Source organism: Halichoeres trimaculatus, unplaced genomic scaffold (assembly GCF_033239565.1).
Source record: "Halichoeres trimaculatus isolate MK-OKI-2021-1 unplaced genomic scaffold, fHalTri1.1 fHalTri1_scaffold_20, whole genome shotgun sequence".
NCBI lineage: Eukaryota > Metazoa > Chordata > Actinopteri > Labriformes > Labridae > Halichoeres > Halichoeres trimaculatus.
In genome coordinates, this window is record NW_027437198.1 from 18,155,154 (window position 1) to 18,174,225 (window position 19,072).

Here is a 19,072-nt window from a genome sequence, read left to right on the forward strand (position 1 = left end):
GGAAAGTGTAAATAGTATTAAGGAAAAGCAGAATTTTATTGGTCGCCTCTGGTGAGTACAGTGTCTCAATGTTTTGCTTAAAAGGCAGCACATTCATCCAATGTGTGCAAAATGTTGCATTTTAAACAGTGTCAAAGCACAACAGCCCAACCTAGAACATTATTCTGGCATAAACCCCTGATGAATGAAACATCCCATCAGTTTTCAGTATGAAAATGTTGACAGCACAGATTGAAAACAAGTGTCCTTGTTTTTTGCAAACTGGGCATTTCTGCTGTAGTTTATCACTCAGATCAGAGAGACAGCTTTCCAAGACGAATGGCTGGCTGAATGGATGTGGAGGAGAGCTGCAGCCAGTCTTGCTGTACTGAGAAAAGATGATGGGTGTGCATGAGAGAGTAGGACCAAACTGGCAATGGTTTATGCTGACTCTCTACACATCCATCCAGCACAATCTGTAGCTAATCTATCTGAAGTTGGACAAAAAGTATATTAAATGCAGTAAAGTTAAACAATGAATGTTCCATGCATGAAGTGCAAGTCATACAACTGGACTATTTTGAGTCCTTCTATAGACAAGAATCCAGGGGTATTGACATATTACCCATACCATGACTTGAGGTATTAAAACAAAAAGACCCCCATGTCTCTCTTTAATATTTTATTACCTCTAACTCTGGAAGGTCTGTGATTAATCCACAGGCACATTCAATTGAATAAGCCCAGCATCCTAAACATTTGTTAACACCTTAAGTTTTAAGGTCAATTAAGTTGAGTGTAACACCATAAGTGAGAAGCAGCAGGGGTTACCATGTAACCATGTATATGGCTGTCAGGAGAAACCTTCCTCTATTGTAAAGACTCTCATTATCTTTGTAAACTTCTTTACATTTTTGTTGTTGGTGGTTCAGTTTAAGATCATTGCTGTGAAACTTCTATTCATTTGGATGCTAAAGCTGCCCTCCTCTCACCCCACGAGCATCAAGCCTCATTTTCATCTAAATAAGAATCGATCTCTCCTGCTGTGCACCATCCTCCTTTGCTCACAACTCTCACGGTCACAACCCCACTTGTATTCTCTTTGCTTGATCCTGTGCTCTGTATTGACTCCCTTGAATACAATCACAAGCTAAATTGTCTATGTTGCAGATGCCCAACAGTCAAGAAGGGGTTATTATTCTTATTTCTTGTTGGCCACTGAGGGTTAATGGGGATTTCTTCTTGCCCCAGTCCTTAATAAAACATGCAAAGTAAGAACATTTATGAATGAAAAAGGGACCAGGAGAACCAAGCCATATGGAACAAAGCTTTGACTGACTGGTACAATGTCAAAGCTTCGTTCTGCATCAGTGACCCAGCCAAATGCAAGAGATGGGGGTGAGTCACTGTGGGGGAGGGGCCTCCTCCTGAATGGTCAGGGGACACTGATAAGTGAAATGGATGCAGCACCAAAAAGAGACTAAATGTGACTGAGGATGAACATGTTAAAAGGACTGAGACTGTAAGAATACAGGGAAGTATCCCCATATGCTCAAGCTATAAATGTACAATCAGCTTTAGTTATACATTCCTTTTACACAACTTTTGTTTCTTCCACAATTTTTTTTTTCGCCATTAGAAAAATGGACTCTCCCTTTGTGAAAAATACAATTTTGTCTATAAAAGTTTAAATTTCACCATATCCCTTTACTTCGAATTCAAAGTTGTTTTATATTTCAGCATAATATCACTCCTTGCTTCTACAAGACATGAAGAAGTTGAGTTTATTTAAGACAGGTTACAGTTTAAAATTAGTTTTCTTTCAGAAAAAGTTCTGTTTCTGTTTTAAAACAGCAGAAAGTCTTCCATTGGGGTTATGCAGGTGATTAAAGAAGGAGTTAATTGAAGCTTTCTTAAGAAATCCACTCCGGTCATTCATGATGCGCCTCAAAATTTTGTACAGCTTAGCAGTGCCATCTGCTGGTCTAAAACAGTAACTACCCCAGCTCTATCATCATTACTGCTTTCATGCAAGATGGTTTTATTTATAGTAAAAGTTTAGAACTAGGGTTTACTTTGTCAAAATAAAAGACAGGAAAATGATGTTACCATATCATATTACATTAAAATGAATAGTGAATGTTTGTATGCGAGCTGTATGTAACTGTCATAAAGCTCCATCCAACAGTGGTTGTGCTTGCCTCTAAACAGGGTGACTATGTAGTTGTAGAGGATAATGGTGCTGTCATGAGGTTCTTGACCACGTTGGGTGAAAGATCCTGGAATCCAGCTTCTGCCGCTGTAAGACAAAAAAGAAAGTAATTACCACACGCCTGTTGCTTTTTTAAAGACTTTTACGCAGAGAAATATGAAAGATACATAAGAGTTTTTACCTAATCTCCCACTTGTCTCTTTCACAAATAACTGGGACTGCTCCTTGATGGACTGAAGCTCCCTAAACTTCTTACACTGGATGTCCATCTGCACAAAAATGTATTTATTAGCTCAAAATACTTTCTTCATACATTTCAATTCTTTTAAAGGGCTCAAAGTTACAAAGAAAAACCTACTATCATTGTCATAGTGTGAAATGTGTTCTGTTGTCTACACAGGAGACCATGGTAGTCAGGTTTACTCTGTATGAAATGGTACTGTGAAGATCGGGTCATGGATGAGGAGTCCAACAACAGGCCTTTCTCTTGGCCCTGCACCACTTCCCTGAAATGAAAACAGAACGGATTATTGACACAAAATGGAGAAAACATTTAGAAAGTAGCACAGTATTCCTCAGGGAATCAACCATATCTTCACCTTTCCAACTCTTCTGCTTTCTGCTGGTGTTTATTCAAGAGTGACTCCCAAGCTTCACTTTCTGCCTGGAGCCTAAAGTACAACAAAGGTTATTGAGATTAACCTAGAGGTGACACCTCCTGTAATTTTTCCTAGAACTTTCTTGTGCTAGATTATGAACATTTAAAAAAAATACCTATGAATAGCTTTCTGGAATTTTTCCACTGCTCCTTCAACTGCAGGATGACTAAAAACAAATGCAGACATGAGTATACTATATCTTGTGGGTCTGTGGTTTAATATATGAAACTGATATATAAAATAGGGAATAAAAACATTCACTACCTCGCTGCACAAGCAGATATCGGATGATCTTGTGACTCTCTGCACATGTTTTTAGCCAAAGAGGTGCATTCTTTCTGCATGTGCTCGACTGCATCAATGAAGATAGAACACAAGCAGAAACTCCAATTCATTTTCTGTGATCCATATCAATCAATCAGACTTTATTCATGAAGCACTTTAAATACTCAGGAGTAGTAACACAAAGCACTTGACAAAAAGACATTAAATTAAAAAAAAAATAATAATATAATAATATTGAGGGAAAAAGTGACCAGCAACCCCTGTGAACACACAAATCAGCATACAACCCTCTACCCACCACACCAACCCACATCCCCTAGTGCACAAGGAGAACACAACATAATCAAAATCTGTGCAGATAAACTGAGAAAACGCCAGACCAAAGAGAAAAGTGTTACAATAAACGATTTATTATAAGTTCTCAAAAGTTAGTAATGAAGTAGTGAAAGCACCAACCTTGTTTTTCAAAAGTCCCCATTGAGGCGTTAGGAACGGACTGCAGCGAACTTTGTGTTCTCTCTATTGCAAGCTAAAGGCAAAGCAGAGGTGGTTTGGCAGAGATCCATTAAGAACATCAATTAACATCTGTAACACAACTACTGTATGTACATTTACAACCTAATAGAATTATGTTGCAACCTTATTGTAAAAAATAAACATTATCCATCAGTCTTTCTTTGGGACCACATTTCATAAAAACATTAACATTTGAGAACCCTGGTTTTGTACCCTCTTCAAATTGAGGTAGGATGTTTTATTATTATAAATGTTTATACTTTTTGTTGTGATTCAATTAAAGTAATCTGAGTCAAGGGGTGTACACCAATGAATAGAAGAGACTTACCTTCAACGAAGCCTCAATCAGTTTCTCAAACCTCTCTTGCTGTGGTAAGGATGGATTTATGTTCCTACATAGAACTATAACAAACACACAGACATGTATTAATCAGAATTCACAACTCAAATTAAATATGGTCTTTATTTTTTTTATTGCATTGGGGGAAACACTCAAAGTACTCACCTTGATATTGGTTTTGAATGGCAGGGAGAGAACGTCGGGTTATAGTTGCCCTCCTCCAGGACTTTCTCCTTGCAGTGGGACTGCCAGTGGGGCTAGACGGCCCGTCCAAGTTCCTGGTCTGAGTCTCTTGTTGGCCTGTCTCTGAATGTCCTTCAACAGACTCAGTCCGAGAGATGGGTGACTCGGTACGGGGGGATTTGGGTGGGGGGGCTGCAGCACCTGGACTTGAGGAAGAGCATCTTTTCGAGCTCTGTCTCGCTGAGTTGACCTAGGTTTACGAACACGAAACGAAGCGACGACAACGAAACCCGGTTACTTTGATCAAAGGTGTAGTAGAAACACTTTGAGCTGACTGATCCATGCCGTTAAACAACCGTAACCCATTTGCTTACCTCATTCTCGGTTTCAGTGACGGCGACACTCCTGACACTAGAAAAGATGGTGCATTTTTGATGACTGACAATATACGCTGTATCTGTAACAATGAATCAATGTGCCTCCTCCAAAACCGTAACAGTAAAGTCCAGTTAGTGTTAACGTCACGGCGAATCCGTTAACGCTAATTTGTCTAAAAACTTATAGACACATAACAGTTTTAGTGTAAAACGAGCAAAACATGCCTAACTACATCAACTCTTGAAATTAAAAAGCTTCAAAGCTCTATAGTTTATTGTTGGTACGACTGAAATGTTGTACAAACCCGTCTTCTCCAGCCTCTGTATGTTTTTCCGCCATTTTTGTTTGAAATGTCTTCTTCACAGCGCGCCCAACCAGCCCAACTCTGCTGTTCCGTGAAGCACCATGGGAAATGTAGTGTTTTTGTATCCCAAGAAATCTCAGTTTAATTGAGTTGAAAAATAATCAAGTATACAAAATGCAACTAAAATGGGTTTAAAAAAAATTTAGTTAAAAGTTCAGAGATGCCTTAAATCTGAATGTAAAATAAAATTTTACAAAGTGAGCTCATAAAATTTAGAGTGGATCAATGATTGCAAATTAACCTCTGAACATTATTCTCCGCTTCTGAAAACTGAAAAAAGAGTGAATTTAGGGAAAGTATTCTGAACTGTAAAACATAAAAAAACAATCTCCATGAAGTAGAAGAGAAGTCAAGTAAAAACTACCCCCACTATTTACACCAATCACTATATAAGGCTTAGAAAAGTAGGAGGAAAAGTCAATTTCACAGAAAACTGACACCCTCTTGACTACCCCTCTGTTTGATTGTCATGCTATACTATTTGATCATCAAAGATTTTACGAAGTGTGCCATTTTTAAAATATATTAGCACTATTTTCCAGTTTTTTTATTTATTCATTTGAATCTAACAGGGAAGCAATTTGTGAACAGTGTTTGTGAAATGTGTTTGTAAATGCCCTGACTTGTTGGCGGTACTTCTAGCATATTGAAACAACATTTGACTTTCAGTGTTTGCTGTTTTGTTTGGTACCCACTAGTTGAGGTTTTATTTTAAAACTCTATTTCCATATGAGTTGGGATGATGTGTAAAATTTTTTCCATAAGAGGAAACAATCCAGCAATGACAGATTCACCTCATTGAGCGTAACATTGTAATTAGTTTCCAGATTTTACAATCAGCAGTACAAAATCATAACAAAGATCCCAAAATTTTGGAGGTATCCCAAAGGACAAAGACCAAAACATTTACTGGATGGCCCTGAACTACAGGTCCTCAAGGAACACTGCAATAATAAAAGATGTAATTCTGCTGTGGAAATCACTGCATGGACTCATTAAACCACTGTCTGTGAACACAACTTATTGCAGCATCCATAAATGTAAGTTAAAACTGTACGGTTCAAAAAGGAAACCAAATAATGGAGAAACAGCAGGGACCTCTGTAAGCCCAATCTTATTCAAGATGGACTTTTCTTTTTTCTTCTTGAATGGGGAACGTATACATCTGGGAAGATGCCATTACTGCTGAAGAATGTATTTCAACTAAATAGAACCTAAACTGTTGAGCTGCTGACTTGGTTAACATTTCTCTTAACAAAGAAAAACGGTCATTGCACTATTTGCAATCAAATGTAGGGTTTGAACTATTCATAAATAATCAAATCTTGTTCTTGTGAAATTTTGAAACGATGTCTCAAATGATGTGTAATTTATGTTGTACTAATTCCTGAGGTGATATTTGGAACAATTTAGCAAACAGGAATCTAAAATTTCTTACATTTTAGATTTCAATGTCCTGTCACAACACATTGCTAATTGAAACGGCACATTTTTTTTTGCCTGCTGAGAAATGTTGCTCTTCATATGATTATCCTTTGTTCTTTCACTTAGAGCATCACTTACCTTTCTTCTAGGTAATAGATGGCTCATATCCAGCTTGACAAGTACATCCAATCTATGTGCAGACATTTAAATACACTGAGACTTGAATAACACTAAACAGACTTCCCACTTTGTATCTGTAAGTCTTTATAAGTCTGTTGGAGATGTTTTTCACTTTTTACAAAATCAAGGTGAAGAATCCAAAACATCAAAACACTTTGCAGTTCTCTTAGAGAATGCCCCTTTGTGCGCCTGTTTCACGCTTGCTGGCACACAGTCTCACGCTCCACTCAATACTGTTGTCTTCATGGCTGTGTATCAGCGGGAGAGACAGATAACAGTTGAAAGAAAGAGAGATTTGTAGAAAATAATAAAGAGTTACAAAGAAAAAAAGAGTAGGGTCGGGGGGTTGTTAAGAAGGGTTACGGCAGGAGGAAGGAAGGGATACACAGAGTGTACAGTATTGCACGCCATGACTGTCTCAGCTGTCTTGTGTATGCCACAACAGCTTTAATCCCCTTCCTCCTTCAGAGTCTTCTCTCCCTTTACAGTTTGGTTGGTAAGGGCAGTGGTTGTTATTGGCACTGAGTTCAAGAAGGCAGCCTGAGGGTTCCTTTTCCGAGCAGGAACTGCAGAATACGGTCCACCAGCAGAGCAGCAACAAAGTCCACCACCAGAACTCGGGCTATGATTAGTTTGAACTGCAAGGAACAGGACTCAGGTTACCATATAGGGTACATTATTGATTCTGGGCTACTTTAAAGGCAGAGTCTGCAGGTTTTTTCTTGGTTAACATTTTGTTTTATTTTGACATTTTACTATTACAGGAATAATCCTGCTCAATTGTCACTTCTGGGCCTCTATGCATGTATGTCAGTGTCTATGTGTGCCTCAAACCCTCTCCTCTGCCTGTCTGTTGATGTTTTTGTTGTTTGGTTGTTTGGTTTGTTGGCGATGTTTCTGAGCAGAGAGTAAGCATGGTTACCTCAACCAATCACAGTACGTCCAGTGCGCAAGTGACTTTACGTGTTGATTAGCGAGTGGAACAAGACACCTCAAGTGGCTAGGACAGTGGATGTATCACTGAGCAAGACAAACCCAAATCAAGTGAAATGATATGCCAATTAGATAAAGCTTTTTGCTAAACGAGAGTGAAGCTTGGCTTGAGTTTTACTTGCTTTCAGGCTTTTCGAGAGCAGCGAGGGATGAAGAGAGACACAAGTTAGCTTTCTGTAGAACAGGTATGAATAATATACCTGTGATTAGCTCGTGCTAACATGCCAAGTCAAGTGCATGGCTCTTGAGTCGCTCCCATGTAGTAACTCAATGCTGCAGGTGGTTGCTGGGTGGGTGAATGTGTTCAAATAGTCACAGTCGGAAGCTGTGGGTGTGCGCTGCCGCTGGCACTGAGCCAAAGAGGAGCAGCCCAGTTTGAATTTGTGTTTACTAACAAGTAACAAAAATTCCTGCAGACCCTACCTTTAAAAAAACAGCTGCAAAAGTGGTTATAAAAAGAACATTAACTCACCTCTGTTGGAATATCTACAAGAGCAAACTGTTCGTTGAATTCTGGAGAGGAACCAGTAAGAAGTCCAACAATGGCTAAACCTGACAAAGCAATGCTCCATAGTAGTGGACGATTCTCGCTGAGAGATTCCATAAAGGGATGACCCTATTGGAAACAGTAAGGAATGCTGTAAGTAGACTATACAATAACACCTACTCATTACATACAAATCTCATCTGGAATCAGTACCTTGTAGTTAATGGCAAAGGTGGCCATCTGCATGGCCATGGACATTATGTAGACAGTGCTGTTGATAAGACTGGGTTCAAACTCTTTATACAGATCCACAAACATTTCCTCTCTGAAAAAAAGAAAGAGAAGTGCATAGTTATCACAATGTTTAAATGGTATTACCAAATGTTATTTTTGACCTTCTTGTCCTTTCTATTTTCCGTTCAAACTAGAATTTACCTGGGCGGGCTTCTGCTCTGTGCTTCTCTGTAAAGGTACACCAGACTACAGAAGTGAACAGCAAACTGCAGCAGCACAGTCAAAACCGTGTAAAGATTGAAGATGTTTGGAAGGGGCCGCTCTCGAGACAACGTTTTCAGTGGCTGTGAAAATATGAGGAAAAAGGGTCATTGCTCAAGTGTCTGTTAAACAGCTGTATCTTGTCATGGTGCGAAAAATCAATCAAAGAGACGACAATTCATTCAACCAAAGAGGGGCTTTTGTTTTCAAATATAATTACTCACCTTTGACCTAGAGATGAAAAGGAAACACCCAGCCAAGAGCAAGCCTTGCAAGGTTGCCTGGAAATCACTGAACTTGACCCCCTCGAGGTAGAGCACCGACTGGCTGTAGGCCAACACCAGGGCATTGAGAGCGAGGATCTTGAACATCTGGAGCGTTGTCACCAGAGTGCAACGGCCTTGCTTTATTACATGGCAAACTGAAAATAAGGGAAACTTTTAGAAGTGGGGACCGCTTTGTATTTACAATATGAATAACTCTGTAAAGCTGAAGCTATAAACCAATGTTACTCACTGCACTGTATGGAGGAGAGTTTGGAGGTGAAGGGGGCAGCGATGGAGGCATCACCAAGTTTCACTACTTGCACCTGATCCTCCTCAAGCTCCCGTAGTACTTGACTGATCCTCTCCTATTGTAGAACAGAGATTAAAAGTGAGACCACTTTTACCCTCAACTCTTGAGCAGTTTATCAATACTTTCATGACTGTTTAAAGAGATACAAATAAAACCAAATTCAGGTTTAAAGAACATTTCCCAAAGATTCAGAAAGAGGGGCCCTTCTCGATGTCACCAACCTTTTGTGCTGCAAGCTGCTCCTCTCTCTGGGCCATCATCCTCTGCCTGGCTGCTCGCGAACTCAGTTTACCCCCAGAACTGACAGGTGGTGGGGGTCTGGATTCTTGTGTTGCTGCCTCCTTTTCTCTTCCTCGTTTCTTTTTTTCAGGCATACGCTCAGGGGCATTGGCTAATAAAGCAACACCTACGGAAAAAAAACAAACAAACATAACTTCACTTTTCTGGGGTCATAAATAGACAATTTCTATTTTCTGTCTTGCAGGTTCCTATTTCTTACCTATATGGGCATGTTTAAGAGCTCCAACATCATTTGTACCATCACCACACATCAATGTCACATAACCTAGCCCTTTGAGACTTGTGATTACGGATTCCTGAAACAGAAAAGACACAAACTGTTACAGATTTACTCTTTATGTATACTGTGTCAAAAATGATAAGCAAATGTCTGTTTCTTAATGTTTAGTGCAATGTGTTCAACAGTGCAAACTGGATTAAAGGCTTCAAAGTCAATTGCACACAGCAGCTGGTTTGGGGCCTACCTTCTGTTTCGGACTGACGCGGGCAAACACTCTTATGTGAGGTAAAAGGTTGCTGAGAAGCTGGGAATCACAGCTCAGTCTTGAGAAACCCTCTCCTGTTACACACAAGTCAAACTGATGCACAAATGAGGTAACACATGGAGGGGGCAATGGTACATGGACGCTGCCATCAATGGACTCCCATTGCCATTGACCTGGGAAAAAAACAGCATAAAAGTATTGGTCACAATCTCACCACTACTACCACCTCCACAATAAATCTACACTTTTAAAGATGCTATTAGGAGGCTCTGTTTAAGCTGGACTAGCTCGCCACCCTCTGGCCCAGAGTCTCATACACACTGTCATAAAGATGTCACTTTTGACCAGGCATGTTTGTTTTGGAACAAATTTTCTTTGTTCAAGTCATATTGTACCAGATACAACGTGACGAGATAAAGTATTTATCAGTACAATTATGGAGCGCTGTTGTTTGAAATGTGACAATGAGCAAACGTAAGTTTGTACAGTTCGTCAGTAGTCACATTAGCAATCCACGGGCTAACATGACAACAAGCAAACTGTCAGCTTGTACATTAGTTTAGTAGCTGTCCATATATAGCTCTACTGACAGCTCATTGCTGTGAGACATGTTTGTAATGTGTAGTGCTACTGAATCCTGGTTAGCTATGTCCTGCCAGTCATCTACCAAGCAGAGCTGATGTAAGCTCACTCTTTATTTTATTGATAGACTCTCAAGTTTGAACAGACCACTGCAGGATAACTGCTGCATGTGGCTTGGAATGGACATTATCACAAACAGCTTAGCCCTTTTAGACTTTAGCTTGGGCTGTATCACTCTCCCATTTAGCTTTCTTCTGCTCCTCTGTTTCTTCTGTCTGACAGTTAGGCCCTTGTGTCCACCATAAGTACACAACTGATGGAAGAAATCATTTTCAGCAGAGAAAAACACAGATCTCTCTTCCCACTGCTATACTTTGTCAGTCGGCGGGGTGTTGTCATAGAGATTTAGACGTGCTGTAAATCAATCTGGTCCTGCTCAACCCGATTGGGGAGCTACCAAGTGGAATCTCAAAATAACCTATATTGGCAATGATAATCTTATTTTAAAGTGTGGATTATGATCGAGCATATAGAAGGGAGACTTTTTCCAAGATCACTTTGAAACTCTTTACAGCCCCTTTAAGTGACAATATCTTTTTAGTGCAAGTTTGTAAGAAGATGAGACTTTATACCTGAACTGGAGCTTTGCTGCAATATAAGTGTGTGCTCTTTCTGGATGAAGTGGAGCTCTCTCGCTACATGACATGCTGTTAGAGGGTTGTCACCGGTGATCATCACCACCTGAAAGCAGAAGAACAGGAATTATCCATCCCTAAACAATGCTGCCTGAATGTATACTAGAACAACTGTGTTTTAACAGCTTATTTACGTGATGAGATGCTTCCTGGATTTCTCGGATGACTGCCTTGCTGTCGCTTTTGAGGGGACAGGACACAACCATGAACCCAGCAAAATGCAGGTCGCACTCCAGCACATCACGATTCATCTCCCGAACCTATGAGAGTCAAAATATTCCAGCTCTATTTTACAGAAAAATATTCTTGTGCATACAGTACAAAGAATCTCTAAAGGCACAATCAAATAAGAACCTGCTGATGACTGAGGTGTCCAATCTCTTTGTAACCCAGGGCCAGCACTCTCGCTCCTTCCCGTGACATTTCTTTGTGGACATCATCATAGCTTGCTGGATATTCTGCAAACTATACCACATGAAGATCAGAAGATCAGCTTGAAATGACCAGATACCTCCATTCATAATAGGTAGTGTCCATACATACCATTCCTCTGAGTGTCTCTGGAGCTCCTTTTACAGTTGAGATGTAGCAGAGTTCAGTGGAACCGAGTTTCTCATAAGAAGCCAACACAGACATCCTCTTCAGAGCACTGGCGAAGTGGAAACGCTGATGGATCTTAAGTCCTTGGGTTTTGATTCCTCTTGCAAACACTTTTTCATCTTTGCAAAAAAGACCAGAGAGTATGGTAAGGATTATACCTTTCAAAGAGAAGTTGTTGCATCACATCACCAAGATAAACACAATTGCAAAAGCCTGAGAAACTTAAGACATCAGCGAGCCAGAAACAAACAACAAAAAACAGTCAAGTTCTCATTAACACCTGCTGCCCCTAACTGTGCACATAATAGAGCATGGTGGGTAGTGGCTTCCTGTAGCTTTACAAAAATGTTGAAATAAATATTTTTTACTTTTTTTAGAGTGTATTGATGATCAAAAACAATCACACTAAATAATATCATGTTGTAACATTTTGTTGAAGTACATACACATCACATCTTACAATAAGGCCCACGACCTCTCTACTTCACTTCCTATAGCATCAACAGCCTACAAACTTTCCATGCACCTGAGGCTAATGTCAAGTTTCACACCCATGGCAAGATAACTAAATCAACAAAAAGATAAATCTGAAAGAAAATATAAATTTTACTTCTGTGTGGTTGAATTAATTTAATTGCTAATGTGCTAACTTAATATACATGCTTGGCATGTGGCAAGAAATTAGCAAACTACAAAAAATGATGAGTTGAGTGACAATAACAATACATGTTGTCAAATTCAAGTTTTCTTTCTGTACAATTTCTTAAATTAAAAAAAACCTTCTTGTAAAAATAATTTTGCATATTTTAACCATATATAGAAATGTATATACTGTATTGTCTTTAGAATGATTTTAATCTAGGTGAGATGAGGCAAAATGGCTCTTTTGACAGTAAAAGCTGCAGAGCCCTGTACTAGAGGGTATTTATCTGTACCTTTAGTCAAAGTCCAATCTGCAGCAGTCAGCATGGCTTTCTCCAGTGGGTCTCCAACAAGCTGTCCATCATCCAAAGTGACCAGTGAGTGACAGGTGGCCACCACCCGATGTGTCTCAACTGGTATTTCTGATACAGGCATCACCTCTTTTCCTTCTCTGTAAAACATCCAATGGCAAGGTTACATGTGCCACTCAGTCCATGCATACTTGCAAATTATAACTTACAACGTTATTCAAGTGAAAGACTTGAAACAATGGTAGATTTACCTGAGGCCTGCTACTCCTCGCACCACCAGACTGTCACTGGTCAGCGTTCCTGTCTTGTCAAAACAGCAAACCTCAACTTTGCCTGCAAATGGTATCCTGAAAGGCTCTGTGCAGAATACATCTAAAAAAAGAAGGAAAATAAAAGAAATTCAAAAGGTTAATGAGCTGCTTGATCTAGGGTTCTCTGTATGCATGTGACATGGATGCAGAGCAGGAGAACAAAGCAACATACAAAGTTTAGCTAGCGCGATAAGTGATGTGTTGACTGCCAGAGAAAGCTCTATGGGGAGTTCTGGTGGAACAACTGAGGTTAGGATCAATGTGCACTCCAGGAAAAGCTTGTAACGGTTCCTGCTGGCATCCTTGGTCCCTGAGGGAGGAATACAAAGCACAAAGTATCTTTGCTTTAGTAATTTTCAGCTGTTATCTTCATCACAAACTTATCTAAATGACTTGAATGCATCCTGTTCTCAGTACATATGCCACCTCACCTTCAACCCAAACGTAAACAGCAGCCGCGATGGCAAAAACAAGGAGGAAGAGGATGAAGATAAAAGTCTCTAGGTTGTTTGCTGTCACTCTCTTCACACCAAAGAGGATGGTCCGTAACAGTTTACCCTGGTGGCAGATTTTTGTATATAGTTCATCAGCTTCACAAAGTAAAATTAAAATGCATGACAAAAACAGAAGCATGGTATGTTTGTTACAGAGATTTATGAAGTAACTCTCTCACCTGAGAGGTGTAGAATCCTGTTCTCAGTACATATGCCACGCAGCCGTTGTCTACAGCTGCACACAAAGGAAAGGTTCATGAGTAGGCACTTTGTTATTAGTGCTGAAGATGGGAGATGGCATACACCCATTCAACAGCATGATATATGCCACTGAAAACAGAAATACAACAAAAGGAATCACGTTTTAGTCCAGCGCTGGCCTTTAAAGGAGGGCTATGTTGGACCACTTTTGTTCCACCAGAGATGATATGGAGTCTAGAGTCTGTCTGGAGGTCCAGAATTCTCTCTGGATCCAAGTCCTCCACTGGCTCCTGCACACCACATATTGACAGCAGTAAGTATAACACTCAAGTCACATCATAATTCCATGCCTTTAGCTCTGTATTTTCCAATCAAATCAGTTAGGCTCTAACCTTCATCTGAGGCACAGACTCTCCAGTGAGCATGGCCTCATCCACAATACAACGGCCCCTGAGCAGCAGAACATCACAGGGCACAAGGTTATCCTGAGGCGAACGGCCTGTGAAGCAGAGAACACACATTCAAAGACACCATCTTGAAGTTTGTGGTGCTAAGTCATGAATAAAAATTTCCAGGACATTTACCTATTGACACAATGTCGCCAGGGACAAGCTCATCACTTGAAATTGGTCTCCACTTCCTGTTGCGATATACCTGGAACAAAACACATCAAATAACATAACATAACAGACAGAATTTTACGCAGAGCAAATGTTTGTTTTTAAATTTAGGAATGGAGACAGTAAATTTCAAGTGTGATTGAACCTACCTGAATCATGTAAGGCTTGTTTCCCATTCGGCGGATCTCTGACATGTTTCTCATTTGCTGTTGGACCAGGGAGGCCTCAAATGCCACCAGCATAAAAAGTGTAAAAACACTGTAGTACCAATACTCATCCAGACACCACAGCCCCACACAGAACACCTGGTGTATGCACATGACAGAAAACAAATTGCTTCACTTAATATGAAGTCACCTTTTGCAACTGAAGAGGTAAACATGTGATGACACATTCACCTCAACAACTGAGATACACTGCATCCCTGTGCTGCCTCATTTAGTCAAACGGCTTACACTCAGGTTGTAAGACTGTTTTTTTCAACAAACAGGGCCACCAACATGATAGGCAATTTAGAGCAAAGACATCCAAGTGTCCCACATACCTGAAAAACAAAAAAAGGAGCTGTCGCCCTCTCTCTGAAGAGCTCCAGGAAATCTGGCACAACCATCTCAGCGCGGTTGGTGCCGTAACGCTTTTCAGCAGCTCTGAGTTCACCTTCCTCCTGATACCCACGCCAAGATTGAAAGTAGCCCATTGGGTGGTTTACAGGAAAAGCTATTGGAGCAAAATGTTTCTTCTCTTTGTGGTCGTATATGTAACGGATCTTTTGGAACTCAAAAGATAGAATTTCTCCTTCAATCTCATCCTGTTGGCAAAGCACAGTGAAAAAAAAAAGAACTTACAGCATACATTAAAAACTGTTTCTCAGTCAAGGGGATTTCCAAAGCAGTTTCTGAGTTCATCAGAAAGATCAAATGTTGTGATAAAACCTGTATTTCAGACCTGGGACATATTTTTCAGCTAGAGAGCAAAAATGTGAACAGACCTGGTCTCTCTGTAGTGCCACAAGCTCAGCAAAGCCATTGTTTGGGGTGGGTATGACCTTTGCCAACATAGCCTTCTTTGGGTCAGGTTCCTAAGTAGAAGAAGAATGAACAGATGACAAATTTTACATTCTGTTGTAGGTTATTTCTAGTAGCTGTGTCTTTCCAATGAAACATACTTTGACATATAGCAGCTGATCGGTGTGAAGGTCAGGCCCATTACTAACTACAAAAAGTGACTTGATTGCACTAGTGTCATTAAGACAGTATTTTCTTTTGAAAAGATCTACAGGTCATAATAAAACTAATATCTGAAAAGGGGAGGTACTTAGTAGAAACTTAAATATCATGTATCAATATCACCTTTACCATCATTAGTGGGATGTGTATTATTTATCAGGGAAACGTCAGTGCTCAACCACAGTGTTTGATTACTTATTTTCCACATCAACATAGTAATTATATTGGCAATCTGTAATATTAGCAGCCAGGGTTAAAACTTGGTCTGCCCTAGAGCCTTTGAGCAGGTCATCATTCCCATACTGCCTGACCTTTGACCTGCTTTGACCTCTATGTACAGAGTATGAGAAATAAAAGGATTCCCTACAAATAGATCACATCAATATTTTATTAATTTTGTTTACCTTTGAGCAAGTGAGCCAACAGTGCGCGTGCACGGACCAATAGCCAGATAGCGCTGTGAGGACGTGCGCGATCCCGATAGCAGCTAGCGCCAGGAGGCCTGCCTCCGGATACTCCGAGGCACCGTAGACTCCCAACCACACGTAAAGCCACCCTGGGTATAGAACTGCCAGAAACGGTAGGACCGTGCCATGTAGCAGTCGGGGTCGTCGCCTGTACAGCGTCACCGAGCTTACCAGCTCATCGCCGGTGCCGCTGTCATGCTGGTTGTGGTTCACAGAAGGGGCCATTTGCAGCTCACCCGGTCCCTGCATCCCGTCTGTAGCCGTACTCCCTTCCTTGTCGAAACTGTTCATTTTCATTTGTTTACTACTCCGGTCCTCCCTGTCATCCACCACCATCCCGTCGTGCTGTGGACGGTAGAAGCAGATTTAACAGCCGGAGCTGTGTTCAATCCAGTGTACGGAGCCCTTTTACTGAATCGCCCGTTCTCGGACCTTTGCTTCCGCATACGTAAACACGCAAAGACACGTCATGTTGTCGTTGTACATGACGGCGGAAGCGGAAAACTTGAATATTTGTTCTCTAAACTATTTAACTGTGTTTGTTGTGTGCTGACGCCCAATAGTGAACACCACAGCTGTCCAAATGAATTTTGTCCAGGCAGGTTTAACAGCATTCGTTGTTTCATAAAACAAGTAAACGATAAGTAGGCTGCCCCTTTAATAATTTCAATCTCAAGAAAGATGAGTCGCTGGTCTAGGGGACTGACACTTATTTAGACCAATGGTATTGGAGAACGGTAGTACCAGTAGTGTTGTCACGTCCAATCAGACAGCAGTGGGCGTGCACGTGTTGGTTGCTGCTCAGTTATGGTTTCACACATGGAGGAATAGTATCCCTTGTCGTAACCTTCATAGATCTGCTTCTTCGTGAGGAAAATAGAAAACGAGGACCATGTAAGGAATATATAGAAGGCTTTCACCAATATTTAATTTACCATGCACTCTAATAAAAGGAGTAGACGAACTTAAATTAAAGACATGCTAAATACAAATTAATCTGGATTCAACTGCATTACCTTGCTTTTTGTTTGTTATAATTTAAATTGATTTGTGCACAACCTCTTAATGTTTGATATCAAACTGTTACCTTTCAGGCAAGCTGCAATGGATATCACGGCAAGGTATTGCCATAAAGAAATGGAGGCATATGGTTCATGTGTAGCCTCTCACCCATCAACATGGCAAGAAAAGTGTCATGAACTGAAGATGAAGGTTGCACAGTGCACATCCTCACAGTAAGTCAGCATACCTGTGTTCTCACGTTATTATTATACCTCATTTTTCAGCACATTGAACTTTAACACATATTTTATCCATAGCCCAGTCATTCAGAAAATCAGACAGGACTGCTCAAAGCAATTTGTGGAGTTTGAGCACTGTCTTAGAGAAAACCAGGGCCAACCTGCCTCCTGCTCACCTCACGTGGCGCGCTTCCTCGGCTGTGCAGAGACTGTGGACATCAGTGGACTGGGTAAGATCTTGTTGGGGAGCTCAAAATGACAGAAAGAGCTACTGAAATTCAGTCACAACAGTTGAGCTAATATTCCTCTTCACTAGTATTTTAAAAAGTACAATGTGTTTTTGACAGGTGAAGAAAAAGTAAAGTCCTTTACCTGGTATTACTGTTATTTTGGATTCAAAATCACTGGCAAAAAAAAAAGTAATTGCATCAATCTTTTTTCACTGTTCATTCCCTTGTGTAAGTTAACCTGTGTGTTTACTCATGCATATGTATGAACACACAGGAGAACGTAAACCATTAAATTTACATATTGAATAAGTGATATATGATAGAAAAAAATGTAGTTTTAGGTTCTTTTTATTGGAAACAGATATGGGTTAAAAAAAGTAGCTTAAGCGTAATGTTTTATGTAAAACACATATCATGTTATCATAGCATGTTGATTTCCGTCTTTCAGATAGAAAGATAGATACCAGGGGGAAATTTAAGGCATCCAGTGGTGGTTACAAGAAAAGCATGACATTAAATATAGTTACAAATTAACCCCAAGGACTGATGCCCTCCTCCCACATGCCCTTTTATCAATAGAAAACTATACTTTATTGAAAATGAAATGTTTCTAACCTATGCAAAATAAGAATAAGAATGCTGGTCCATTTAAACACAAACCTATAATCAAATTGGGGGGAAAAAATCTTGAGGAAAAACTGTCAATCACGACAAAAACCTGTAAACAAATTTCATACATTAATTTTAGGATGACCCTTTTATTAAAATATATAAAGAATGAGACTTATCATCTTGAGGATGTTTAAGTAATAGTGAAATTACTAATAAACCCCTGTTCTGCTTCCAGGAACAAATCCTGTGCCTCAGCCGTCATAGCATCCAGATATCGTCCACGATCTGCAAATGACGCCATGATGAGCAGGTTCCACACGTGTTGCGAGCTTGATGTCTGCATTGTGACTGAAATTTGTTTACCTTGGTGAAACAAATGTTTTAGAGGTAATTCTCTAGGTTGGTCATTTAGATAAGTCTATTATAACTGTTGATTACATTTACAAACTGTCTACATATACAAATCTTTATTTCTTTTTGCAATATTTTTTCCAATTGAAAATTTTTGAAAAGTCTCATTAAAATATCGTAAGACTTCATAATCAGTTTGGACACCTTTTGTTTTTTGAACTGAGTATGTATTTCCCTCCCAACTTTGCTCTCTCCAGATCTGACTCAGAGTCAAACATTAAATCTGTGTGTATCACTCCCACACAGACTCTCCTGACTAATCAGTGATTGAGAAATAATAAGGAGTCTGGGAAGAAATGCAGGAGAAGAAGGAGGTACTCTGTACTTCTAATCAGCAAGGCTACAGAGAGAGTCAGAGGGAGGATGTTGAGTTATGAGCCCTGTGACCACTAAGCAGAACAAGCCTTTTCTGGTTCAGTTATTAGAGCTTTGAAGGAGGTAACTGTCGGGAAATAATTCTCTTTCTGAGTTTAGCATGTTTTGTTTGAACCAGATAAGAAAGTAAAAACTGCATCACATTTGAAGTATTTAAGACAATAAGGCAAATGCACTCCAAAGGTGAAACTGTAAGT

General features: G+C 40.0%; 2 protein-coding genes across 2 annotated transcripts; both read right to left on the reverse strand.

Moving 5' to 3' along the window:
- Window positions 1-663: 663 nt before the first annotated feature.
- Window positions 664-4,952, reverse strand: dsn1 (DSN1 component of MIS12 kinetochore complex). Its single transcript, XM_074697449.1, has 11 exons — window positions 4,857-4,952; window positions 4,549-4,585; window positions 4,157-4,424; window positions 3,980-4,053; window positions 3,592-3,664; window positions 3,115-3,202; window positions 2,966-3,016; window positions 2,791-2,862; window positions 2,550-2,697; window positions 2,373-2,460; window positions 664-2,278 (listed from the first exon to the last, which is right to left on the reverse strand). The coding sequence occupies exons 1-11, from the start codon at window positions 4,889-4,891 to the stop codon at window positions 2,196-2,198; spliced, it is 1,017 nt and encodes a 338-aa protein (XP_074553550.1). The 5' UTR covers window positions 4,892-4,952; the 3' UTR covers window positions 664-2,195.
- An 813-nt stretch (window positions 4,953-5,765) lies between these two features.
- Window positions 5,766-16,448, reverse strand: atp13a1 (ATPase 13A1). Its single transcript, XM_074697415.1, has 25 exons — window positions 15,944-16,448; window positions 15,302-15,391; window positions 14,858-15,121; window positions 14,463-14,618; window positions 14,278-14,347; window positions 14,086-14,192; window positions 13,854-13,983; window positions 13,672-13,727; window positions 13,430-13,556; window positions 13,171-13,308; window positions 12,939-13,059; window positions 12,670-12,827; window positions 11,678-11,853; window positions 11,489-11,599; window positions 11,269-11,394; window positions 11,072-11,180; window positions 9,837-10,030; window positions 9,572-9,668; window positions 9,294-9,478; window positions 9,013-9,127; window positions 8,721-8,917; window positions 8,437-8,579; window positions 8,215-8,326; window positions 7,987-8,130; window positions 5,766-7,159 (listed from the first exon to the last, which is right to left on the reverse strand). Exons 1-25 carry the CDS (start codon window positions 16,340-16,342, stop codon window positions 7,049-7,051), a joined length of 3,636 nt encoding a protein of 1,211 aa, XP_074553516.1. The 5' UTR covers window positions 16,343-16,448; the 3' UTR covers window positions 5,766-7,048.
- Between the last annotated feature and the right edge of the window lie 2,624 nt (window positions 16,449-19,072).